The sequence below is a fragment of the Platalea leucorodia genome (genome assembly GCF_965183815.1).
Source record: "Platalea leucorodia genome assembly, chromosome: 8".
NCBI lineage: Eukaryota > Metazoa > Chordata > Aves > Pelecaniformes > Threskiornithidae > Platalea > Platalea leucorodia.
Window position 1 is genome coordinate 29,728,430 of NC_138830.1, and position 26,475 is coordinate 29,754,904.

General features: G+C 48.3%; 2 protein-coding genes across 2 annotated transcripts; both read right to left on the bottom strand.

The window, feature by feature from the left end:
- Positions 1-1,751: 1,751 nt before the first annotated feature.
- Positions 1,752-16,932, bottom strand: GAL3ST2 (galactose-3-O-sulfotransferase 2; the record flags this gene model as incomplete). Its single annotated transcript, XM_082319120.1, has 4 exons — positions 1,752-2,612; positions 2,700-2,979; positions 3,413-3,499; positions 16,757-16,932. The coding sequence occupies 4 exons, from the start codon at positions 16,930-16,932 to the stop codon at positions 1,752-1,754; spliced, it is 1,404 nt and encodes a 467-aa protein (XP_082175246.1).
- On the bottom strand, positions 16,882-26,473 carry D2HGDH (D-2-hydroxyglutarate dehydrogenase). Its single transcript, XM_082319119.1, has 9 exons — positions 25,758-26,473; positions 25,109-25,166; positions 23,465-23,604; positions 22,568-22,761; positions 21,292-21,460; positions 20,083-20,226; positions 19,497-19,639; positions 18,520-18,685; positions 16,882-17,235 (listed from the first exon to the last, which is right to left on the bottom strand). The coding sequence occupies exons 1-9, from the start codon at positions 26,152-26,154 to the stop codon at positions 16,976-16,978; spliced, it is 1,671 nt and encodes a 556-aa protein (XP_082175245.1). The 5' UTR covers positions 26,155-26,473; the 3' UTR covers positions 16,882-16,975.
- Between the last annotated feature and the right edge of the window lie 2 nt (positions 26,474-26,475).

The following is a 26,475-nucleotide window of genomic DNA, read 5'->3' on the forward strand; positions in this document are numbered from 1 at the left end:
AGTTTCCCTCCTCCCGCAGGCTGGGAGAGGCCAGACCTCCCTGCCCAGGTGCTGCAACTCAGCTGTGAGCTCCTCAGCCCATGGGCTGTAGTCCCGAGGTGCCAGCCTTCCCAAGACCCCCACCCACACAGAGGTCAGCTGTTTGTTAAGAAATTATTTTTATGCTTATATTTCATCCCCGGCATCAGCTTAGCTAAAGGGGCTTGACAAAATTCACACAGCAAGTCACAGATCAGAAGCACCAAGGCGAAAACCCAGGCTCAGGCCACAGGATTGGCCGGGAAAGGCCCCTGGAGATTGCCCAGGCTGAACACGTGTGGCTGCTGCCTACTCCGCCCTGGCTGGATACAAATGCGTGCTAAGCCTGGTTAATTTTAGCTAGGGTTGCTGGAGCAGAAAACCATATCAATGCCATTAATCTCCATGTTGCTCCTGTTGTACATCACATGGGTTGTGGAGGAGCACAGGTTCCATTGCAGGAGGTTAACCCTTGCCTCAGCTGGCTTCCCTGGCTACCTGCCACGTTTAAAGGTAGCTGAGGAAAAATCCCAGCTCTGCTCCCCTCTGACAGCATCTCTCCTGCTTCCTGGGCTGAGATGCTGCTGGGCTGCTTCACCCCCAAGGCGAAGCTGCAAGCCAAGTGACCCCATCATCCCAGTTGCGTCATCCAGGTCCCCGCTGCCACCCTGACTGGCGCAAGCGGGAGGAGATGCTGGCTGAGCACTGAAATATTGCACCATCGGGGAGGGCGGATGCATTGGAAACTGGCAATGGGCAATCATTAACGGCAGTTACGCCAAAGCCGTTGGGCTTGGCACTGCTGTCCTTCTGATGAACCTTGCCAGCACCACTGCAGCAGTGGGGAGCTGGCAAAGAGCAAAGATGTCCCAGGCATGTTTAATTACCTCCTTCAATAGTGAGGTTTACGCCCTAAACAAGCAGCGGCTGTGCCTCCCTCCACCCCTCTCAATCGGTGTTGGAGAGTTTGGCCAACACAGCAAGAGTGCCCAGTGAAGCCCCTGCTGATAAAGGGCTTCTGGGATGCTGAGCCCAAGGGACCGTCCATGCTCAGGGACTGGGGACCCTTGCCCAAGAGAGAGGGGTGATACCACAAAACAGGCCCTCCCAGGGGACCCCCAAGCTGTCCCAAGTGATGCAGAGGCCCCCTGCACCTCATGACATGCATGACTGGGACGTCTCCCAGCTTTAGGCACGATGCTTGGGACTCCCATCTGAAAAGCAGCCCCAGCATCGCATGGTGGTTAGACATCACTGAGCATGGATGCTGCTGGATGGAAGACCCAACATCTCTCCTACTCTGCGCTCTCCTCCTCGTTTCCCTCTCCCTCCCCTTTTTTCCCCTAAATGCTGAAAATCAGGACTTGCTCTAGTGATTCGTGACCAGCCTGGACGTAATGATGGCTATTAAATAAAGTCGAATGCAAACAAAATTTTTAAGCCTGTGATTAATGATTATCGAGGTAGGAACGTCTAAGCCAGCTGAAAGCCTGCCCAGCACTGAGCAGCAGCAGGCTGTCCTGCCTGGGAGCAGGGAGGAGGGAATCACACAAGATCCATCCAACACAGAGCCTTTGACTCAAGGTCCCCAAAAAGGGACTCACCACTAGCTTGGTGGCCCCAAACAAAGCTCCCCTGCCTCCCTCTCATGCACAAGAGTCCTGTGGGCCAGCCACGTGCCAGACATGGGGTGATGCAAAGCAGTGGGAAACCACAGTGGGTTGTTGCGTGCCCTAGTTGGGAGTTCGGAGCTGCATCTTCTCCTGGAAACTGGTCCACAGCAAAGGCAAGCCTACCTTCTTCCTCTTCTTGTGCGGGTGTTGAACAGCATAAAGATAGGACATGTACTGGAGCTCTGGCATAACCATTTTCTGGCAGGTTCTGAGAGTCCTGTTGTCTAAGTCTTCTTTGAGGTTGTACCCAAGGATATTTGTAGCCCCTGACTGGAAAGGCAGGAGAGCTTTGTTCTTGATGTGATCCTTCCCCACTGCCTCCTGGTCCAAGAGACAGGTCTCCATGAGCTCCTTCTGTCTCATTCGCAGGTGATTCACCTCCTTCTCCAGCTCCTCAAGTCCTATGGTCTCCTCAATTCTCCTCCAGAAGCTCTGGTTGAAGTGCAAGTAGAGTTTCCAGTCCAGTGAGCACCATGTTTTTATCCGCTCCTCGCTTTCTGGAGTCAAGGTCTGGAAAGTGTCCTGGCTTCTGGAATTGAGCTTAAAGTAAATCACATCATCCAGATCCCAGCACAAAGTGTGCTTCAAGAGGATCATGGACTCATCAAAGTAGTCTGCTATCAAGATCAGGTGGAAGTTCTGTTCAATCTCCTTCAGGACCGCCTGGATGTACTTTTTGTTGTCCTCTGCATTGTTATCATAGCCAAAGTCAAACCACATGATATTCCTGGCATAGATGTTTTGCTTGTAATCCGCCAGATGATAATACTTCATGGGTGATGCCAGGTACTCATTCACGTCCTTGGAGCTCCAGAAGGCAGGGACATCGTTCTTGTAGTAGACGTAGGAAGACTCCAGCAGATGAATGGTGTTCCTCAGGATGGAGAAGTAGAAGGTGTTTGCTGCCATCACCTTTTGCACCTATTTGCAGGGAGGAAGAAGAGAGGCTGTTAGTCTGGAGGCACTGCTTGTTCAACCAGGTTTCTCTGCAGGTGTCATGGCTCTTACCTCCGAGGCATTAAACCGCAGGTGGTTGCACATGATGTTGTAGTTTTGTCCTATGGCTTGAAAATCCTCCACAAAGCGGGTCAGGAAGGTCTTTGGGTAGCCCAGGTGGAGGAGCTGGCCAGCTGGGAGGGCGACGGTGAGGTTGTACCTCTCTGCAAACCTGAACATGATGTTCAGGATGGTGCTGCTGGCCGTCTTGTGGGTCTTGAGGAACATGACGTTAGTCTTGGCATGGCAAGGCATGGAAGGTATCAGCAGCGACTCGTGTCTCTTCGAGATTCTGCAGAAAGGCAATAGATGGGGAAAAGAGCCTCTCCAGTGCCATACCCCATCTCTGAAACCTTGCAAAGCCAAACCCCAGCAGGTTCTCCTTCTGATCCCACACCCGCAGCTGGTGCAAGGCACCAACCCAAACAAGCTCTATCCCTCAGGTGTAGGTGTTGGATAGTTTTCTGCTTCTCCAGGTTCTCATCTACCCAAAGGCTTCAGCTTGATCCCCTCTTTCCATATGGCTGATTTTGCCCTGAAGAGCTGGACTTCAGCTAATTTGATCCCTTGCCTGCCCAAAAGTGGATCTAGGACCTAACTTTGGGCTGCTGCCCTTCCAATATTAGCCTAAACACCATGAGAGTTAAATCAAGTGTCACAGGTCAGATCCTTGCTGCCCTGGGCAGATGAAGTCATGCAACCTTACTTCTGCTTCACTTACTTACACATAATTTTTATTCTTCAACTGGAAGAATCCCGACAGGAAGATGAGTCCCAGGCAAAGGCTGAAAATGATGAGACATTTGATATGCCTGGAAAGAAAGCAGAGTTTCAGTGGATTTTTATCTGATATAGTTCTCTGAATGCAAACCACCAAACTTTGCATATTGCTCTTGGGAATTCTTAATCACCGGGAGCACAATTTTGTGTCTCTGTGGTGCCAGCCACCTTTGGCTCCCCCAGCTGTGTCAGCAGCTCTGGCATTAGAGGCAGGACAGTGAGAAATTGCACTTTTAGTATTAGCCTCCTAATTTTGGTCTTTGGCAAGACACAGCCTACTTCAGGCAGACCCTGCTAAGCTCTTCCAACAGCCTCCCGCTCTGCTCCGCTGCCTTTTATTTTGCTTTTCTGGGGCTTTAGAGCTTATTCACTTCAAGCTTTTCTCAGCAACCACCGAGAGCTAGAAAATGAGCCCTTTGTAGGAGTATAAGGAGTTCCTTGGTAAGAAAGCTGAGCACCATCTGTAATCACATCACTCCAGAACATGGGGATCTCAAAGAAACACGAAACTGATTTTTTTTCAGTATAACTGAGATTTTTCAATACAGAAAACCAATTAATAATCTAACAGCACCTGTAATGGACTAATTATGCCCTGCTTTCAAACAAGAGGACTGCTTCCCTGCTGCGACAGCTCCTCCTCCCAGCCCAGCTCTCTTGCTCAGCCTCAGGTCTCCCTCTCATCAGATCTTCTCACCCTGGCCAGACTAAACTGCCCAAGCTCAGAGGCAGCCCTTTGGACCAAGCACCTCATCTACTCATGCTTTTCCTGGATAACGATAAGGGGTGAGTCTTTTCCAGCACTAATTAGGCAACCACCATGTATCATCAGCAGTGCATTCTAGCTCAGACACATACAGGATCTTTTGAAGGTTTGATGCCCACCAGAAAGGAACTTTTCATCACCAAGCTTGATCTGACTTCTCTGATCTTAAAAGTTTTTTTTAATTCAGTGTGAACACCATGTTTTCAGCTGCCATTTCCAAAAAGCAGTGGATCTGGCTTGGGCTTTAAGTTGTTTTGAGAAGATATAGTCCCATTTAGAGCATGGGATGGTCACACTCATGGTTCACACTCTCCCAAGCGAGCAAGGAAGGCTCCAGGCCTGCCCAGTTTGAAGGTCGATGGGGGCACATGGGTTGCTGTGTGCTGGACCTTGTGGTCCAGGGGTCCTCACGCATGGTCCTGCTGCACAAGGTGGTGGCTTTTGTAGCCTCCAGCTTGTACGACATGAAAGACACTGAATTGGTCCTCCCAGCTGGCCTTATTGAGTGCCAACACCAGCTTTATCCGGCCTGGACTACAGCCTCCCACTGACTGGCCGCAGTATGACAAGCTGGGCTGTGGCAGCCTGGATCTGACCATGGAAAACTGGAGAGAGGATGGGAGCAAACAAAGTCCAAGAGAATGTGAACAGCTGCACTTAAAAACAGAGCCAGCTGCTCTAGCTGTGGTCAGGGAGCCAGGAACCAAATGTAAACACAGTGGAAGAGTGGAGACAGAAAGCAATGTCGCAACACCGTGATGGCACTGCAGGAAAGCTTTTGACTTTGTGATGCAAACCTGCCCCAAACCACTTTTGCTTCAAGCTTTGCTTTGCCTGAGGGCGTTGTCCTCGTCCAATGGCATCCCAGCCAAAGCGGGAAATCCTTGGGTGGAGGAGCCCTTCCCAAAGCCAGGGAAGCTGCTGGTACCAACCTCTGACATGACTTTGCAGCACAGTTTCTGCATGAAGAGTTTAAAGACATAACTACAGGCAGTCTTTCATCGGTATTTCTGCATTTTCTGTTCCCAGGCCTGTTAGGGGGATGGGGTTGAGACAATTCTCTTTCCTTTGATCACTCTATGTATTTAAGTAGAGATGAGACAGGAAAAGAAATGCAGAGGGGCCCATGGGCAGCAAGCAGGCTCACATCTGTTGAATGCAGCCCCTGCCTATGTTCTCAGACTTTCATTTAAACTGGAGCTGATGCTGATGTTGATGGTTTCCCAAAAAACACCACCTTGACTGCCTGGAGGTCTTTCCTAAGCCAGACTGGCAATGTCCTTCTTCTGCATCTTTCTTCTAGAGTTTAATGCATGCAATAACGTTCCATACTTGCTTGGGCAGTGTCTCCGAAATGGCAAGCAGAGAGAATTACACTCAGCTTGATGTTTTATGGGGCAAACAAATCAATATACACCTAAAGGAATCCTCAACATAGATCACAATATGCTCCAGAAGGATTACCAGTCCCTTCTACTGCAAGAAGACAGGCTCTGTAGACCTCTACATCTTACCTCAAGGTATCCCATAATATTTTAATAGTCATTTAGTTTAATAAGCAATTACATAGTGCCGTCCTGCCTCCAAATCCTCAAACACGTGCAGCACACTGAGTCCATCTGCAGCATCACTGGATGCTCCCAGCAGACCTGTTTTGTCTGGGTGCACTTTGAAAGCCCCAAACGACGGCCGGCTTTTTGCACCTGAAGACACAGGGAGGGATAATGGTCTGGACTATCTACGCACGCCAAGTCTCAAAGTGTTGCTGGTGCAGCATGAGGGTCTGATATTGCAGTGCCAAACATGCCCAGTGGGCAAGTTACGGGCACGAATGTGCCACCAGCAAGCCCCAAGGGGTTGTGCAGAGCTTACCCTGCTCCTCACACCACCATCCTGAAGACAACAGCAACCTGCAGCCGAGCAATGTCCATGCCTGTCGCTGCAAGTGGTGGCCTCCCAGCCAACGTCGGGCTTGCCAAAACCACGGCAGCTTCTGGAATGGCCAGTTTTAAGGAGCAAGAGTGACTGATTTATTCGGCACGTGGGCCATGGAGGCGACAGTCCTCATGCAGAAATGGGCTTCTTGTCCCAGGGCTGCCAAACACAGCTACCTTGCAGCATGGCGCTTGTTCCCCTGCCTGGGGACGTATGGATGGAAAGATATCTGCCTTCCAGCTCGGGGAGTGAGCAGGCAGTGGGGACAGGGAGGGGACCGCAGCTGACTGCAGCGAAAGCAAGCAATGGAGGTGTTCAAGGGAAGGGCCAAGGGCAAGGATTGCAGTGATCCCTAGGGAGAAGTGCAGAAAAATGGAGACCAGGGGAAGATGAGAGGAGGGGGTTGCAGGCACACAGGGCACTGGTCCATGCACTCATGCAGCCGAGCCCTGTGCCTGATCACTGCAGGCGGTCTTGTCCCCATCATTCCCCCCGGGGCTTGGCCACCCAGGGCTGCACTCGCAGGGGCTGTCACTCACTTCAGTGTGTCCTGCAAACCTGCACATGGAGTTTCACCACCCGTTCTGCACCCACCACCCTGGAACACCTCTGTGAGAGCCAGCACCGCTCTTAAAGATTGTTCCCTTAGTGTCACACACACACCCCTTTGTCACAAGACTGCAAGTCTCTGACCAAACCACTTCTAAAACTGTGTGTGTTGGGTGAAGAGACACCACAGGCTAAAATTTTTATCTTCCATCCTTTAATCCCTTCAAGAAAGACAACTCCCAGTTGTCCAAGAACTAGTTTGCTGTTGACTGTCTCACACACACAGGCTGAAGGTGAACTGGATGAGTACCTGGTGTTACAGAAGACAGAGCCTATATCTTTTATACAAACAGTTACAACCATAAGCAGAGGGATTTTGTAACCATCCAGCCTATCAGCAGCAGAGTGGAAGGCATGGCACACGGCATCATGGCTGCAGCGACTTCTTCCTTCCTGACACGACAGCAAGGAAGCATTTCACCTGGGATGCATGAAGCCTGATGTAGCTGAGAGTCGCAGGGTACAATCAGAGCCACCATCTACTTTTTTACCCCATTAATACAGTCTTTTGCAAAGCAAAGTTCAAAAGAGAAAGCCACAATTCAAACGTTGCACGAAATTTACCTAAGCATGCAAGACGTGCAACCAGCCTGGGAGCCCTTTGAGAAAGCACTTGGGAGCCGATTGCTAAGACACAAAATTCTTCTAAGAAGCCAAAAAACTTGCAGAGCTGTCAGCCAGGCTGGCGCCAGAGGTTCGGGTCACCTTTCCAACCTGCACTGTGCCATCTCCCAGCCGGGAAGAAAACACGGAAAACTACCTCTCAGGTTGCACTTGGAGGTGCTGCTACGGATGCTTTAAGGCTTGGGACAACCTTCTCGTTCATTCGACTTAAGCTGAAAATAGTAGACCTCTGTGTCTACCTAACAAGGTTATTTCAAATTAAAAGACCTGGAATACAGGAAAGAAACATTCATGGTGAAATTAATCTCTACCCTGGTGCAAACTGTAACTAACTCTATAGGTTATTAACAACTTACAGGGATTACCTGAACCAGACCTTCCTACAAACTGCATTTTAATTCTGCGCCCATAGCGTTCACCTTGTTCTGCCCTTACCTTGAAGTGGACCCAGGAATTTTCATGCTGCCTCACTGCTGCGAACTAGAAAATATCTCCTTTGCAAATCGACTTCAATACTCCTTTCATCTACAGGCTCCTCCGGCTCTTACTGTACGCGTCTCTATTTCTAGCGTTGCATCGCTGCTATAAATCGCTGGGATAGGTGAGGACAAAGGGAGTGGCTAGGTGTTCCCAGGGGTGGGTGGAAGCTAATTAATAAGCCATGAAAAGCACTGGTATGGCATGACACTAACACAGGCACAAAGAGCTGCCTTGGGAGACAGGGTTTGCAACGGTTTTGCAGGGAAGTAAGGAATTAGTGGGGACCCCTTAGCAGGGACCCACCGTCTCTCCTGGCAGCAGGAGGGAGGCGTGGGGCTCACGGCAGGATCCAGGCAGGGTGCCGTGCCGGCAGGGGGGCTGGAGGAGGGCATCATCATCCCCTTTGTCACCCTGCACACCGTCACATCACTTGTGCAGTGCCCCTTCCCTGCACACCACCACGCTGCTTGGTGCCATGGTCAGTGCCTGCTGTGCCTTTCCTCCACTTCTTGCTTGGTGGTTTAGGACTCTAATTCGCTGCCAGACACATTTGGCAACAGGAAATTAGGGACAACAGCAAAACAGGAACAGCGTCCACCTATTGGGAATTCCTCTTAAAACATTTAGGCTTCAGACTCTTTCCCAGTGAAAATGCTATTATTATAGTGAAGGTTAAGAGCTTAGAGACTTCGCTGTATCTGGGCCTTGGGAGAGAGAGCTCCTGCCCCTAAATGGGTGTTATGTTATGGTTCATCTACAAAGTGACTTTCTGGTGTTATTAGCAATCATTACAACTTGCTTTACACAGGAATTTGAGATCCCACCAAGGCTGCTCTACGTCAGCACTTCACAAACTGGGTTTGACGGCTGCAAATTGCCCTGGAAGAGCAGAATTTGCCCTGCAAGTCTGGAGGTGAGGTAATCCCACTCCCCACGCTGGTGACGAAGGCAATGCTTTCCTCATTTGGGCAACAAAAAGTTTACCCACATCTCCCAGCCTGGAACAGGGGATTAAGCTGTTGCTTTTGGTCTTTTATGGCCATGCCACTTCCCATGCACCTCCTGGCATGGTCCCTCCGCACCCATGGTGCCACCTTTCTAAACCTTGTATGTTGGTGGCCCAACCTGCCACACCAAGAGCCAAGTCCTCAGCATTCTGGTATCCTTCACCTATGTTGCTAAGTCTTCAGAGTGCCCAAATATACAGCATTTGTTTTTCAATCATAGCTTCCTCAGAACAGCCGCAAGGCCAGTGCTTATCAAGATTCAAACATCAGCAAGGCATAGGTTGCTTTCCTGGTAGAACGCGAGCCAACGTTCCGTTTTACAAAGAATTTCTAGGGTTACTCTCGGCACAGTGTCAGTTGCTGCTGGCACGGGGTTCATGTTAAACAGCTTTCTCCTGTGTTACATTATACACGTCAGCCGTGCAATTTCTTGTTCAGAAGCTGGTAAAGCCCACAAATCATAAAAGACCATTTTTTAGACTTTTACAATTGATTCATTGCTCTCTCCTGGGGTGTTGTACACAAATTGTGAGGTTTGGTTACGCAGAAAAATATGGTGCCATGCAGAAATACTTGGCTTCCTGTGGGGCTGGGCTGCTCTGAGACTGGAAGCAGTGAAGATCAGCCAGCTGATGCAGAATTAGTTAGCTGGGCAGGATGCTGAATTCATAGCTCCATACTGCCTCCGCTTCACGCACCTGCTTGCTTATGGGAAAATGTTGTGGGTCAGCCCCGTGGGCAGCTCAGCCCCATGCAGCTGCTCGCTCGTGCCCCCACAGCAGGATGGGGAGAAGAACTGGAAGAACAGAAGTGCAAACTCCCAGGTTGAGATAAAGGCAGTTTAACAGATAAAGCAAAAGCTGCCTGTGCAAGCAAATCAAAAGGAATTCATTCACTACTTCCCATCAGCAGGCAGGCATTCAGCCATCCCCAGGAGAGCAGGGCTCCATCACACGTAACAGTGACTTGGGAAGACAGACGTCGTAACTCTGAATGCCCTCCTTCCTCCCTCTTCCCCCAGCTTTTATTGCTGAGCACAGCATCATATGGTGTGAGATATCCCTTAGGTCAGTTGGGGTCAGCTGTCTCAGCTGCATCCCCTCTCAGCTCATTGCACAACCCCAGCCAACTGGCTGGTGGGGCAGGGTGAGAAGCAGAAAAGACCTTGGTGCGGTGCACGCACTGCTCAGCAACAGCTACAGCATCCCTGTGCTATCATCAACACAGGTCCAAAACACAGCACCATACCAGCTACTAGGAAGAAAAGTAACTCTATCCCAGCCAAAATCAGTAGAGAGTGCTTCCTCACTGTGCCGAAGACCACTGCTTCAAAGTGTTGAGCATCCACATCGTTCTAATATTTAGGGTCTGTCCCAGAAAAAATAGTTTTGGACAAGAAATTCTTACCACAATGATTCTTTATAAAAACACCCCCACGCATATATGTACCCACCCTGTCTCTCCCTCCTATATACAACAGTGAATCTATATTGAAAGCATCATTGAAAACATGGAAGAGAAGGACCATACTGGTGTTTAAGGTCTAGGAAAGATACTATAAAATAACCCTATGATAACTCCTCCCTTCTATTCCCTCATGATAATTGCTCTATTGTTTAGCTGAAATGGTAAACTTACATTGATCTTAAGGATCTTCATGTGTAAGGAAGATGGCTAAATGTAGCTGTGCTGGAATTTCCCTGGCCACAGCACTAGGTTATCTGTCAGCCCTGACTCCCTCCCTAGCACTCTCTCCATATGTAGCTGAAAAAAAGCAGTATGGAAAGTTCTGCTTCCCAAAAAGAACAATTCATGTGTAAAGCCTGTATTTTAAACAATTATGGTCAGTGGTTTGGGGGGAAAAAAACAGAGAAAGAACAGCATAGGAAAAAAGCAGAGAATATAAACAGCCTGATCCAGAAAGAATGAGCTGCATCAGCTTAACTTGGCAGAAAGCAAATTCTGTAAATTTCTTCTCTAACAACATCATGGACTTTCCATATTTTTGCATCACCTGATACACAAGCAGCACAGGCTGACTGTGTTTCCCATTCTGTCTTATCTTTGCTAACAACGGCATCGTTCACTCTGCTTAACCCCAGAAGATGATCAGCTTCTCTCTGACTGGTCCTGAGGAACGAAGGGAGAGGTGGAGAATGCACTGATAGCGGAGAGAAAGAAGGAGCTGAAGGGAAGAGACCAGAGGGCAGGCCTAGATATTGGCACTGCAGGTCACATAACATATGGAGGCATTTCTGTTAAAAGCATCCATGCGGCCAAGTTGAGAGAGTTGTTACTTTGGAATTGTATTGTGAAGGGTGTTGCAACACAGTGCTGAGTGTAAGCCATCACCCTTAATGCGATTCAACAGCTTGCAGCCTTGTAGAGACAGTGTTCTGGTTAAAAACAGAAGGAAAAAGACTCTGCAGGATGATTTTCTTCCAAGAAAAAGGCTCTGGATGGAACATCTATAGCAGCTAATGGAGACGACAGCTACTGGGTAAGACAACCACCTTTCCTAGTCTCATAGAGTCCAGTGAGGCCTCCCAAACCAGTAGACCTGAGTAAAAAACATCGATCACCACCCTTGGGGCACAGCCTGTGAGCCAGTTTCCTACCCACCTCGCAGACCACCCATCTGGTCTGTGCCTTGCCAGCTTGTTGAGGAGAAGGCTGTGGGAAACAGTGCTGAACGCTTTGCTGACGTCCAGGCAACCAACATCTACTGCTCTCTCCACGTCGACAGAAAGTTATTTGGTTGTAGAAGGTGGTCTGGTTAGTGTGACACAATTTACCTTTGGCAAATCCCTGGGCTTTTCCCAATCACCTGCTTCATCTGGATACAATAGAGCCTGGGTTAATACAGTGACATGTATTGGTAAATAAGGATGTGACTAGCAAACACTGAGTAGACCAGAAGATGACTCACTAGCAGATGGCTTGGTCTGCCCTCTGATAACAGAAGGCTGACAACGTGGTTTTGTACACCAAACTGTAAACGACAATCATCTCTCCTGTCATCGCAAAACAGAGACAGACTGTTGGAAGGGACCTACAATGATCACCTAGTCCAACTGATGACCTGTCCCCTTCACGGCTGACCAAAAGTTAAAGCATATTATTAAGGGCGTTGTCCAAATGCCTCTTAAACACTGATGGGCTTGGGGCATTGACAACCTCTCTAGGAAGCCTGTTGCAGTGTTTGACCACCCTCTCGGTAAAGAAATGCTTCCTAATGCTTCCTAATGTCCAGCCTGAACCTCCCCTGGCACAGCTTTCAACCATTCCCAGGCGTCCTGTCCCTGGATCCCAGGGAGAAGAGATCAGCACCTCCCTCTCCACATCGCCTCCTCAGGAAGCTGCAGAGAGCAATGAGGTCACCCCTCAGCCTCTTTTTCTCCAGACTAGACAAACCCAGACTCCTCAGCCGCTCCTCATAGGACATGCATTCCAGCCCCGTCACCAGCTTTGTTGCCCTCCTCTGGATGCATTCAAGTACCTTAACATCCTTCTTAAATAGTGGGGCCCAGAGCTGCACACAGTACTCGAGGTGAGGCTGCACCAGTGCTGAATACAGCAGGATTATCCGCTCTCTTGGCCAGCTGGTTATGCTGTTTGATGCACCTCAGGATGCAGTTCGCCCTTTTGGCTGCCAGGGCGCACTGCTGGCTCCTGTCGAGCTTGCTGCTGACCAGCACCCCCAGATCCCTTTCTGCAGGGCTGCTCTCCAGCCACTCCTCTCCCAATTTATACTTGTGCCTGGCATTACTCCATCCCAGGCACAGAATCCGTCACTTGGACTTGTTGAATTTCATGCCATTGATGACTGCCTGATGCTCCCATCTATCTAGATCCCTCTGCAAGGCCTCTTGCCCCTTCGGAGAGTCAACAGCACCTCACAGTTTGGTATTGTGAGCAAACATGCTAATGGTGCATTCAACTCCTGCATCCAGATCACTGATAAAAATATTGAACAGCACTGGCCCTACGACTGAGCCCTGAGGAACACCGCTGGTGATTGGTTGCCAGACAGATGTAGCCCCATTCACTGCAACCCTCTGATCTCTGTCCTTCAGCTGGTTCGTCATCCAGCATGCCATGAACCCACCCATCTCACAGCTGGACAACTTGTCCAGAAGGATGCTGTGAGGGACAGTATCAAAAGCCTTTACTAGAAAAAAAATCTTTACTAAAAAAGTACTCAAACTGAGGAAATAGAGACAGTGCCTGGGATTTCTGGAGGATCAAGCAAGATGGGGATGCAGTACTGGACCTGGTGGTCACCAACGTAAGTGAGCTCATCGGTGATGTCAGGACTGGAGGCAGCCTCGGCTGTAGTGATCACACACTGGTAGAGTTCACAGTCTGGAGAGGTAAGGGTTGGGTGAAGAGTATAGTCAGGACCCTGAATTTTAGGAAAGCAAACTTCCAGCTGTTCAAGGAGTTAATCAACAGAACCCCCTCGGAAATGGCCCTCAGGGACAAGGGAGCAGAACAGAGCTGGCAGGTCTTCAAGGACGCTTTCCATAGGGCACAAGAGCTCTTGATCCCCAGGTGCAGGAAATTGGGCAAGGAAGGGAAGAGGCCGGCATGGCTGTGCCCGTGACCTGTGGGTTAAACTAAAGGGCAAGAAGAGAATGCACAGACAGTGGAAGCAGGGACTGGCATCTTGGGAAGAGTACAGGGACACTGCTTGGTTGTGGAGGATGGGATCAGGAAGGCCAAGGCTCAGCTGGAGCTGAACCTGGCGAGGGATGCAAAGAATAATAAGAAGGGCTTCTACAGGTACATTAACCAGAAAAGGAAGGTTAAAGAACGTGTACTCCCTCTGATGAGCAGAAGTGGCAAGCTGGTAACAACAGATGAGAAGGCGGCTGAGGTACTCAACAACTTCTTTGTTTCAGTCTTTACTGGCAACCTCTCTCCTCACACCTCACAAGTCAATGGACCATTTGATGGGGATCAGGAGGGCAGAGGTCCTCCCACTGTAAATGAAGATCGGGTTCGCGACCACCTGAGGAACCTGAACATACATAAGTCTATGGGTCCTGATGAGATGCATCCCAGCGTCCTGAGGGAATTGGCTGATGTAGTTGCTAAGCCACTCTCCATGATATTTGAAAAGTCATGGCAGTCAGGTGAAGTCCCCCGTGACTGGAAAAAGGGAAATATTGCACCCGTTTTTAAAAAGGGTAAAAAGGAGGACCCTGGGAACTACTGACCTGTCAGCCTCACCTCTGTGCCTGGGAAGATCATGGAACAGATCCTCCTAGAAGCTATGCTAAGGCACATGGAGGACAGGGAGGTGACTCAAGACAGCCAGCACAGCTTCACCAAGGGCAAGTCCTGCCTGACCAACCTAGTGGCCTTCTGTGATGGAGTAACTACATCAGTGGATGAGGGAAGAGCTACAGATGTCCTCTATCTGGACTTCTGTAAGGCCTTTGACACGGTCCCCCACAATATCCTTCTCTAAATTGGAAGGATATGGATTAGATGGGTGGACTGTTTGGTGGATAAGGAATTGGCTGGATGGTCACATCCAGAGGGTAGTGGTCAACGGCTTGATGTCCAGATGGAAAACAGTGCTGAGTGGTGTCCCTCAGGGGTCTGTACTGGGGCCAGTGCTGTTCAATATCTTCATCAGTGACATAGACAACGGGATTGATTGCACCCTCAGCAAGTTTGCAGAAGGCACCAAGCTGAGTGGTGCAGTTGACATGCCTGAAGGACAGGATGCCATCCAGAGGGACCCAGACAAGCTCAAGAAGTGGGCCTGTGTGACCCTCATGAGGTTCAACAAGGCCAAGTGCAAGGTCCTGAACCTGGGTGGGGCAATCCCCAGTATCACTACAGGCTGGGGGATGAAGGGATTGAGAGCAGCCCTGAGGAGGACTTGGGGGTACTGATAGACAAAAAGCTGGACATGAGCCGGCAATGTGCTCTCGCAGCCCAGAAAACCAACTGTATCCTGGGCTGCATCAACAGAAGCGTGGCCAGCAGGTCGAGGGAGGTGATTCTGCCCCTCTACTCTGCTCTGGTGAGACCCCACCTGGAGCACTGCGTCCAGGTCTGGAGGCCTCAGCACAGGAAGGACATGGACCTGTTGGAGGTGGTCCAGAGGACGGCCACAAAAATGATCAGAGGGATGGAGCACCTCTGCTATGAGGAAAGGCTGAAAGAGCTGGGGTTGTTCAGCCTGGAGAAGGCTGCGGGGAGATCTTATTGCAGCCTTTCAGTACTTAATGGGGCCTTATAAGAAAGATGGGGACAGACTTTTTAGCAGGGCCAATAGCGATAGGACAAGGGGTAATGGTTTTAAACTAAAAGAGGATAGATTCAGACTAGCTAGAAGGTAGAATTTTTTTATGATGAGGGTGGTGAAACACTGGAATGGGATGCCCAGAGAGGTGGTAGATGGCCCATCCTTGGAAACATTCAAGGCCACGCTGGATGGAGCTCTGAGCAACCTGATCTAGTTGTAGATGTCCCTGCCCATTGCAGGGGGGATGGACTAGATGACCTTTAAAGGTCCCTTCCATCCCAAAGCATTCTACAATTCTGTGATCCCGAGTCAAAAGGATTGTTCCATAATAATCAGTGACTCCTAAGAGGTATAAAAGACATGTCCAAACATCCCTTATCCTCCCACAAGTGTCCCTGGCCAGACCATATGGACATGCAGCACAGGTGACACATGCTTGTGAGAGGGCATGCAAAAGTGCTGAGAGAATGAACATGAATAAAATCAGCCTACTTTAAATATAAGACCACCCTCCTCTTCCATTAGGTCTTGCACTGACTTCTGATAACTTTCCTACACCACCATCTTCTTTCTCTCGCCTTCCTGCTTGAGTAAGTCTATTTTTTTTCATGCATCTTTTGAAATCAGGGATCCTCCTGAATGCCCAACAGGCTGATTTTATTTTCCTACTCCTTTATTTTCCTGACTATTGCCAGATCTTCCAAGGTGCTTTTGGGTAACAGCTGCCTGAACTGTTCTGTGGCCTCACCAACTCAAGCAGGGCGCTTGCATGCGGGCCCACCAGTCTGCCCACTGGCTGGGGAGCCTCAGAACCACCGCTGCCAGGGTAAGAGGGCATCTCAGGAAAATAAATTAGTGCTGCTATGCACAGAAATCTCTTTTGCCTTAATGCACCGCATGGACAGTGCAGAGAAAACTCTGGGAGGTTTTAGCATCACTGTCATTATCTCCACCCATCCTAATCTAGTTTGCTGGTTGGGAGGGATACAGATCTTATGTCTCTCTGTAAATCATTAGGACAATGACTCTTGTCCTTTGTGAGAGCTAATCAGGACTTGTTGTAAAGGACAGACTGGAAGACAAGGAAGCAGAAAATAACAGCATGCCTAAAGCCTGACCCTGCCAGACAGATGTCCCAGTATCCCTTCCCTCAGCCTGGCTGCTGGCATTTCCCCTTCAATTGATACTACCCAGAAGTCAGGTCTCTGGGCGCCCTCTCTTCTCTGGCCAGTGGTTCCAGGACTGCACACCTGCACCTGTGTGCTGCACATGGGACAATACTGATGCCTACTGGGGACAGCCTGCAGGTGGCATCACTAAAGAGGCCATAACCTGATGCTGTTGTGAGCTTTCGGACAAGCATATTAGACCAAAACAAGTGAGGAAGAGCAACATGTACCCTTGGAGATGGTGGTATAGCAACCACAGGTTCTTCTCCTGTGCCTCTGATGCTTCACTTACACACCCCAAGTGAGAAAATGCCTCCTCTGGCTCTGTCACTTCACTAATAAATCAGAGAAAACTAAGGGGAAAGAGAGCTGGAATATCCACACACAGTATCTGTGTGCTTGGTTTCAGTGTTCAGATTAACTAGGAAACCCACACGGTCAAAACCAGTAACGTGCTCTTCTTCAGAAAGAGCAGGCACCCCTGAAAAGAACCACGCTCCTTTACGTGTTCCATCACACTAAGGAAATAAAACAAGGAGCATTCCACATGCTTGCTTGATCCATCAATTTGTTTACAGCTAAAGTTCAGCGGCCGAGCTAGAGATGCCATCCTTGCATGATGGTATCGGCTTGCTTCTCAGTGCACGTTGCTCTCAGGAACCAGAGGGCAGTGTCTTGTACGGATTGAGGATCCCTTTGGGGTCTAACATGGCTTTGAAACGCTGCATTAGAAAGACTGCCTCATTGGGTTTGCTGTACTGAATGAACTGCTTTTTCTTGAAGCCCAGTCCGTGCTCTGCACTGATACTGCCATGGTATCTTGCAGTCCACTCATACACAAATGGCTCAATGGCATCCAGCAGGGAATGGCTATAGGACTCCGCTGTGATGTTCAAGTGCAAGTTTCCGTCTCCTGGAAGAAAACATTGCAGAGGTGGGTCTGTAAGAAAAACTCAGTGACCCTGCAATGGAGATTCGTTACTGTCTCCTCTACGTACTCAAACAACAGTGCCTTTGTTAGTCTCCAAACTGTGCGAAAAAGGACAAGTTCACTGTCCTTCTACAAACATCAGGCCTCTCCATGTACAAATAATTCAAATAGGATCTTTCTTTTTCCATGCTTGTAGTACAGTATTTGGAGAAGTGTCCTGAGTTAAGCTATTTTGAAATTTCCACTCTTTTGATTTTAAAATTCAAACAACTGTGCTGCATTAATTATTGACCCATTACTGAGATGGCATGCCAAAGACTTCCCCAATGGTATTTCATAATGATCATTAGATTTTAATAAAGCCCTTCATCACTTCCTCTCTCCTATTATGTTTGTGCAATGTTCTAAATGCGCTTTGGCACTGCGTCAACAGAAACAAAGCAAGCAGAACATTTTCTCCTTTTTCCACTTGCATGTGACGGTATTTGATTAAGCACACACTTGCTGGGTATTCAGAAGACAAAACACACAAAGGTAAACACAACTTACTCATTCTCACTCCAGTACCTCTTCCTGCAAACCCTCACAGTACACAGCTTAATCCTCAATACCAAGAGCTACCAGAGGCAGCCTTTGTTACACAGACTTGTCTTTCCATGTCCAATAATCTCAAATCGAGCGTGCTGAAGAGTGTTCTGTTCTTTTTTTTTTTTTTTTTTAACAGAACAGCTCTCCTAAGCTACCAATTTAACTGTATGTAAAATCAAATTAGTTTCAAAGCATTCTGACAAATGTACTGGACTTTCTGTGCATTACTTTTATCACTGTCTTTTGGAGGGTTAATGGCTCAGACATAATTGATTTCCAGTACGACTAATCACTTTGGACAAGAAAGTGTTTATCTACCAAATGTGTCTAAGTACATTAATCAAATTGATGGTCCAATTAAACAACCTACATATTTAAATAGAAAGTAAGATACAAAGTAAGATAAAAATAGAAAGTAAGATACAAGCAAGAAGATACAAATGACCAGTTCAGCGGCTGGCTGGCTAGCAACCTGCCATTACTATATGGAATACAGTCTGAAAGCAATGAAATTCAAACACAAAGATCCTTGTGCATCCTCCTCTTCTGACAGCTCTCAGCTATTTAGTCTATGCCTGTCACTAATCTAAAAACAACCTTTAAAACTACCAGGAAGCTGCATAGCAAAACCTGGAGCACGAAAGAGCCGTAACCTCCTTTCCCAGCATCTACACTTACCCAAGTGGCCATAGCCCACCACGTTTTTGGCACTCCAGCCCAGCCGAGCCCTCATGTCAGTCACGAGATCATACAGCTTTCCCACAGGGAGAGAGATGTCATATTTGTAGACATAGCCATCGTGAGTGAGGGCCTCTGTGATCCTCTCCCGCAGGCCCCACAGCATCTGATGAATCAAAGGTCAGAGAAATCCAAATAAACCAAGTACCTCTTGGGTTCCATGCTTTGTGGCATGGAGGGAAAAAGAGCCTAGATTCTTTGCATATAACATCAACTTCTGATTTCGCTCGATATCCTCTGCCTCTTGGAAGCTAGTAATAACGCTTTCTTGGCAGCATGGTACAGTAAAGCGACACAGCAACTCTTCAAGCTTGACAGAACCCCAGATACAAAGCCATGGGCATTCTCTCCAAATCTGTTCTGGGTTTCCCAAGAAGTGGGGACGTGCCTCCTCCAGTTTAGTACTGCAAGGGTCAGTTTGGGAACTGGGACTGGAAAAAATATGGGTCAGTGTAAAAGACTCATGTTCACTGGGCAGACACAAATCACTCTCCTCCCCACTGAGACACTATGTGTCCGTCTTGTTCCCGGGGACCACAGTCTCTGGCTCTAACATACTGTCATGCTGGCCTACAGGACTTTGCTCACTCCTGGCCTCGCTGACAACTCAGCTTCTGGTTTCGATACTTTTCAGGCAGTTTGGGTCCTACCCCAGCAACCACTGAAAGATGTAATACATTATTCTGATCTTTATAAAAGAGAAAACACCCACTGAAACCCCAAATACTCAGGCTTTCTGGGAAGAATCACCAGTGGTAAGTGGTGATTAGCATTCTTATTCAATATGCCAAATAAGCTACCAGATCACTCAAGGACGTTTATACCAAACAACAGTCCGAACATTTCCTTATTAAACATACAAATCCAAGTAGAGAATCATGTCAAAGAGATTTGTGCAAGAGGAAACGATGACTTGCCTTTATTTTCTTATCATCTGTTGCCACAGTTCCATCAGTGACCAAACCAGAACTCATGGCCTGTTCTAGGAAGTTGTTCAGTTTTTCTTCATCATGGGTCGAGCTGGAGCCCGAAGTTTCAATTAAAACATAAAAAGGGCTGCCTGAAAGTGAGGGAGGACAGAATAAGCAGATGCTTTGGGATAAAAGCACAGGAATTTAGTGCAGATCCTGGAACTTCTCCCAAGCTTGGCACATTTAATGAGGTCACTCTACTGCCCAGATTCTCTGGTGCCACACAGAAGGGCAGCTCAAGTGGCAATCTTTTATCTGTAGGGCACTTCACTTACATGCTCTACCCTTTACCTAGCTACCACTTTTCAGAAAACTAGCAGTTTTGTGGGAACAAGTAGAAGTAAAAAGTCTTATCTTTAGAGATTTCCACCAAATGTGTTTGGAATTGAATACTGGGAATTGAATACTGGGAATACAAAAATTATGAGGGACGCTCACATGCTCACTGACATATATACATATGTATATAAAACTAGGCAAAAATCCCCAAGCAGTACAATGCCTCTTTCTACAGCACAAATGACACTGGTACCTGTCACTGGGCTGGACAGCTTGAGATGTCTCTCAACTAATTCCATGCACTTCTCATCCATGAACTCATAGGCAGACAGGATCTCTCCCAGCATGGCTCTGCAGGTTGTAAATGTTTCCAGAACCTTAGCGAAACTCTGACACCCTTCAGACAGAACACAGAGAAGAATCAGGAACAAAACACAGCACCCCAAAAACCTTGTAAAAAGTTCTTAAAAGTCTATCAGGCTTCAAGTCATCTTTCCCATTTCTAGGAAATGTAAACTGCTACCCTGTGTGGGTTTAGATCAGCAGTTCCTGTAACGGTTTTAGCTGGGAAAGGTTTCAGAGCAGAACAGCAAGAGGATATAGCAATTAGTCTTTGCCGTGGCAAGGACCTCTTGAACACTTTAGGACAATTCATGCCAAAAAGTCTGCCCCACCCTCAGTTCTCAGCATAGGCAAGAAGGCAACCCAAGAGAAATTTAAAGGCTACTGTGAGAGTCCAGGCAAATTCTGGGGTCCACTGCAAATATTCCATAGGTCTGTCAGCACTTGGAGTCTACTCATCCTCTCCTACTAGTTTAGCTCTCTGCTCTCAAGGCCACATCTGATACAAGCAAGCTGTCTGAGAAGCCCCTGCTGGCCTTGGAGGTTTTTGAGAAAAAAAACCAAAAAACAAACAGTCTCAGTGAAGGCTCCCCACAAACAACTCTCTGTTAAAAAGCCTCAGCAGGGACACCCCTCCTGAGGCTCACTCAGAAGCAGCTTTTAAGTAGCTGTGCCTGGCTATGTACCATTCTGATCCAGACCCTGACCTGCAGACTTGACTTCCCAGCCTTGCCTTGTCACTATGGACTCACCCGGTGACCGCTGGATTGCGGCTGCCTCTGCCTACTGTCACAAGACTTGCCCTGCTCACCTTGCTCGGGTACTGTCAGACCGGGCCCTTCTCAGTGAGGGCACTGTCCTGCCTGCCTCTTCAACCTGCTAAGCTCCTGGCTGCCCTTCCCTTGCAGAGAAGCTGGCCCTTGCAGGTATTTTACACATTTACACCACAGATATAAAATATCTGCACAGGTATTTTAACATACAGCACCATATTGTTTCTCAGAAACAAGCTGATGCTGGCAGTCTAGCACAGCAGGCTTATCAGTGCTTTCTTCTCTCCATTCCTATTTCCTTCCCAGTCTCTGAATTAGGGTGTGCAATTATCAATATCAGCTCCTACCTAGGAATGCCAGATTCACAGCCTTAGGTTTCTGAGGACAGAGTATGGAGACAGCAGTGATAACTCCCAAGGTCCCCTCAGATCCAATGAAAAGCTGCTTCAAATCATAGCCAGTGTTATCTTTGCGCAGAGAAGCCAAGCAGTCCAGAGCTGAGCCGTCAGCCAGCACCTGTGGGAATATGGAGACCCAGTCAAGCGCCTACGTAGAAATCTGCAGTCATAAGCTACTACCAAGCTGATGAAAAGCTGCCACTAGCCTTGAGAAGTGGACAACAGCTGCAACCTGTTCCCACAGTCTCATCACTGCTCCTCCATTCCCAGCTCTTCCTCCCCTCTATATCCTACCTGAGTCTTCCCCCAAACTTTTCTGCTTCTTATTTTGTGGTGCTCTTTGCACATGTTCCAGCAGGACAAGTAATAACAGAAAATCGAGTTTGCTCTGCTTTTCTTACCAGTGGCGGACAAGATCAGCCATTCTTTGCAGCCCTAGCTCCCATTATTCAACAGAAACAAGGAACACTATTTGAAACAGTGAACGCAGTTAACCAGAATGAAGTAAGCCCTCCACCACTTGAGCCTTAAATCAAGGCTGAATGTCTCTAAGACATGCTACTAAAGGCTATTTTGATGCTAGAGGGACTAACCTGAGAGACAAAGGTTCTTTCTGGGCCTACACAATAAAACCAAACCAGGCTTTTGTTACCTACCCAATTTATTTCCTACCAGCTCTCTGCTCCCAAGCTCCAAATTTTTTTTAGAACCACTAATCGCAGCCTTTACACACAAAAGCACAGGCCTGTAGGGCAGCAGCAGGCTGAGGAACAGGAAAGAGTCTAGGAGAAAGCCATCAGCCAAACAAATCCAAAGCGGACAGCTCTATTAAAAGTTGAGTGAGCAGCTGCTAGAAGAGTGCCATAGGATGGATTTAGCAGAGCGTTCCAGAGACCCACCGCTCCACAGAGGAACCAACCTCATACAGGCAACCTGGGATTACCAAATGTCTCCCTACCTTCTTCTCCGGATTAGAAAACCACCTAATACCACTCCCATCAGTAAGGACAGAGGTGGAAGCTGCAAACTGTGGTAGCAGTAACACACTACACACATGAAGACACGTGTTGCCCCTTCTCAAAAGAGTCATACAAGGAAAAGTGAAGAGTGGAAGCCTGCAGAGGAACTTGTCTGCATAATGGGTAGCTAAGGGCTAGAACAGCAGGGAACAGGGTAAGAAGTAGAGGTTCAAACACAGAAGGGAACTGCCAGGTACTCGCCTTACCACTTCCAGTCCCAGCACTGTCCCTCGGAGAGAGCCGTATCTCAAGAGCCGTAAGCCTCCAGCATTTGTGGCCACATTACCACCGATATGACAGCTACCTTTTGCTCCCAAGTCAAGTGGCATGATAAACCCCTGCTCTTCCAAGTACTCGTTGAGTTTTTCTAAGATGCAGCCAGCTTGGCACACAAGGATTCCTGAAACATAAATGTGCTGCTACAGGCTGATGCCCAAGAAGAAGGTGCCTCCTAAAGAGGTGGGATAAGTACAAGTGGATGCAACCACCTCTTCCTCCAAAACTTTCTGGGGCTCAATTTAAATGCAGAAGTCGTCCATGCATGCTACAAGGCATTGTCCAACCCCTCCTCAAGCCGAGGGGAGCTTTGCCATTGCCTTAACATCTGGTCATCCACAACTCTGGACTGGTAAAACACAATGAGATTAAGTATATCTCTTCCTGTTGTTTTCTCTCTTTCTGTGTTTAAAGAACTGAAATACTCAAACCAGCCTGGTTCCTAACTCTCCAAATCCAAACAACCTGTAAGTTTTCCCCATCCCTCCCTTCCCTCTGCTAGTGTAGTTACCACGTGCCTTCTTCAACACTGTCATTCTGCTCCACCTGCTGGGTTTCTCATCTAGATTTATACAGAGGTAATAGGATGTCCATGTTTCTCTTCTCTCTTTCTTCCTCCTTCTGCCACCAGATGTATTTTTACATCTGCTACTGTTATAACCTAAGCATTACATCAGCAGCAGGAGACTGGATGGAACAAACCTGTGACACCCCTTATGACGCTGCTGGGCTGAACCTTGCTGATCCTGCAGGTATCGTCCCCCAGGAAAATGGCAGGTTGAGGGCCTGGGGCTCATTTCTGTGCCTCACATCTCTACAATACTTACCAGACACCTTGTCAAAGCTCATGATCCTGTTCATGAGAACAGTGGAGAGAATGATCTCATCAAAGACAGGAACGCTGCCCCCAACAAGGCCTGTGTTACCCCCCTGTGGGTTCACTGCCAGGTTCCTCTCATAGCAGTACCTGGAAGGAAGAAGGTTTCTGAAGCCTTATGCATTTTAAGGCCATAATCCAGTCTATCAGAAGAATTTCACTTCCACATGAACATCTACTGTTGCACGAGTGCTCAACGCTCCTTAAAATTAAGCAGCATTTAGCCTAAAGATTAAATTGATACAAAGGGACAGTTTCACTGCAGAAGTGAGAAAGCGCAACTCCTCACTAAACTCACCCAGCACTGAGCAAAGGAACGAACACGTGGGGTTAGCCCTGCACATATCTACAGATTTGCCATGCAACATCTGCCTGGAAATCACAGCTCACTCTGTTTACATTAATGCTCTGTAGGCAATGAAGCGTGTGCATCTATGCCTCAGCTGCTTCACCTTCCAGCCTGCCATATCCCTGCAAAGCACCACCCATCACATCCTCTCCAAACTCACAGAAGTTCTTGCACAATGGATAGCACAAAGCCCCACTGCACCAGCAGTTACTTCAGAAGCCCCGACTTTACTGTGCTCTATATGTCTGTTTTAACAGAGCTAGGAGTGGGTTCACGCAGCTTTTAGCTCTTCAGCCAAACAGTGATCCTGCATACTGACACCCAACTGGCGCTGCGCTCACACGAGCAAACCAGGGAAGTGTTCTTACTGATTTAGTGGACAAAACATTAGCTCCTCAAACTGCCTGATTCTGGCCTAACCTTCTTTACCTTTTCAGAGGGACCCTCCTGAATCGTTCAACACAACTGCTCCTCTTGAGCACTGGTACAGTGTCTAATTTTGACAACTTAGTAGAGCAGAAAAGTCATCAATACTAAATCCACTTGCTAATCTCTCCCCACCATTTCTCTCCTCCACACTAAGCACCCTTAGGACCCTTCTACTCAAAGCCATCAACATTGATTTGGGAAGTCTGCTGCTGCCCACTTAGCCTTTCTTTGCAAGGACATCTGGCCAGGAAAGATTAATTTTATTTTGTAAAACAAATGAAAGTTTGGCCTTTGTTTCTGCCCAATACTGACATGACACCATAACCCCAGAAAAGCTGAGCGTCAGGGAGAGCGCTGGGCCTGGGAAATACAAGGCACAGGTTCCAGCCCCTTTCTGCCTTGAAAAATTTCAGCTCCCTATGTGAAAACATTCCTAATCAGGAACCTGTAGTTTTTTTAGATGAGCAACACTGCACATGCATACCCACCAGCACATGCACAGCCCCAGACTTGCAACAGCATGCAGTGTCTCCCGCCCTGGGAGCAGCTGGAACAAAAGGTACGTCAGGAAACAGTGGGCAGCCCAAGGGCAGTGGGGATATAAAGAGCAGAAGGGAGAGCTTGAAGTCACCAGAGCTCAACCAGAAGACACGCAGTCAAGAAGAAAACAGCTTCAGTAATTCCAATGGCTGAGCAATCAGTGCCTGGACATCTAGAGGTTCCCCTTCACCTGCTGGGCCCTCTCAGGCTAAACCTGAATCTCCTCATCACCTGAGTTTCCTCATCACAAAATCCAGCAGAAAAGGAGCACGTTACCTGAGAGCCTGAGACACCTCTGCCGTTGTCTGTGGCTTCAACATCAGCTTGCTACAGCCTGCAATGAAAGCAAGGGACTCTCAAGGCAAGTTGTGGGCTCTACAGAGGTCAGAAAGAAAAAGGCGGCAAAGTGTGATGTCTGAAATAACAACACTCCCTCCACTGTGAGGCAAAGTCATTTTAATCACTTTTAAAATAAACATTTTCAATAGCGGGCTTTCCCTTAAAGCACTGTAAAAGCTTTGTCTGTATATGTAGACTTGGCTGCCAGTGGGGGCAATGGGAAATGTTTTATATTCTCATGAAGTCTTTGACAAAAGTTAACAGAAAATTCACACCACTTGTTTTCTGAGGTTCAGCCAAAACTTCAGGAACTGTTAACTGAACCAACTTGTTTCAGGAAAAAACTAGTAAGTTAACAGGGCTTAGATTTTTTTTGTTAATGAAAGCCTGAAAGATTACCAGAAATTAGGTAACTCTCAAAGGAATATTTTCTATAAGGAAAACTCATTTTGCCTGGTCTGTAAAGAAAGACGTGGTCTGCTATAAACAAAGATGAGATTTTCTTTGGCAGACTTTTCATTCTGGTACCTTAACGGAAGCAGGGAGGAGGCTTTACCAAAACTGAAAAATAAACAAGCTGACTTACCTCGGACTGATTTAAGCCAGTCCACATTAAATGGTTTCAGTTCCTCTGGATTTGTGATGACTCTGCCTGGCATTATGCGCTCAAAGAAAGCCACATCGCTGTCGGACACACGGGAGAAGGGCAGCCGCTGCACTCTGTAACGCTCACTAGTCAACATGACCTCCTGCAAGCTGGAGGAGGCTGTGTGGAGCGCTCTCCAGCCCTGAGGCCTCACGCCCCACAGCATGGAAACCACACTCGTGGGTGTACCTGACTGTTTCCTCTGCTGAAGCGTCCCCAGGACAGAAGTCACACTCTGCTGTGCAAAGAGCCTCCTGTGGAAGCTTGTCAGCCATCTTAGCCGAGCCCAGCAACTCCACACAGAGCAGCAGGGGACCGCAGAGGAAATCCCCATCATCACCCTGGAAAGCAGAGGCTGAGCTCAGGTGCAAGCTCCCCTCCTCGCCACCCCGGCTCTGAGTGTTCCTCTCCTAGGGGAAACAACTTAGGCGCGCTCCCGGTTTGTGAGGAGGTGGGAACAGGCCCCTCCATGCGTGACAACCCCCCGGCCAGGCGCCACCGCTGATACCCATCGCACAGCTCAGGCAGAAGCTCTGCCTTCTGCTGTCACCAACCACCCGCCAAACCCCAGCTGGGACACAACAGCCTCACACACCCCTCGGGACGGGGTAAACCCGCCCCCGCTTCTGGGCCTGGCAGCTTCAGGCCCGCCCCGGTG

Coding starts and splice junctions, on each gene's coding strand:
- D2HGDH (XM_082319119.1), bottom strand. CDS start 26,154: ATGATGGGGATTTCCTCTGCGGTCCCCTGCTGCTCTGTGTGGAGTTGC. Junction 25,167..25,757: donor CTGGCTTAAATCAGTCCGAG/GTAAGTCAGCTT, acceptor CTTTCATTGCAG/GCTGTAGCAAGCTGATGTTG. Junction 23,605..25,108: donor GAGGTGTCTCAGGCTCTCAG/GTAACGTGCTCC, acceptor TCTTCCTTCCAG/GTACTGCTATGAGAGGAACC.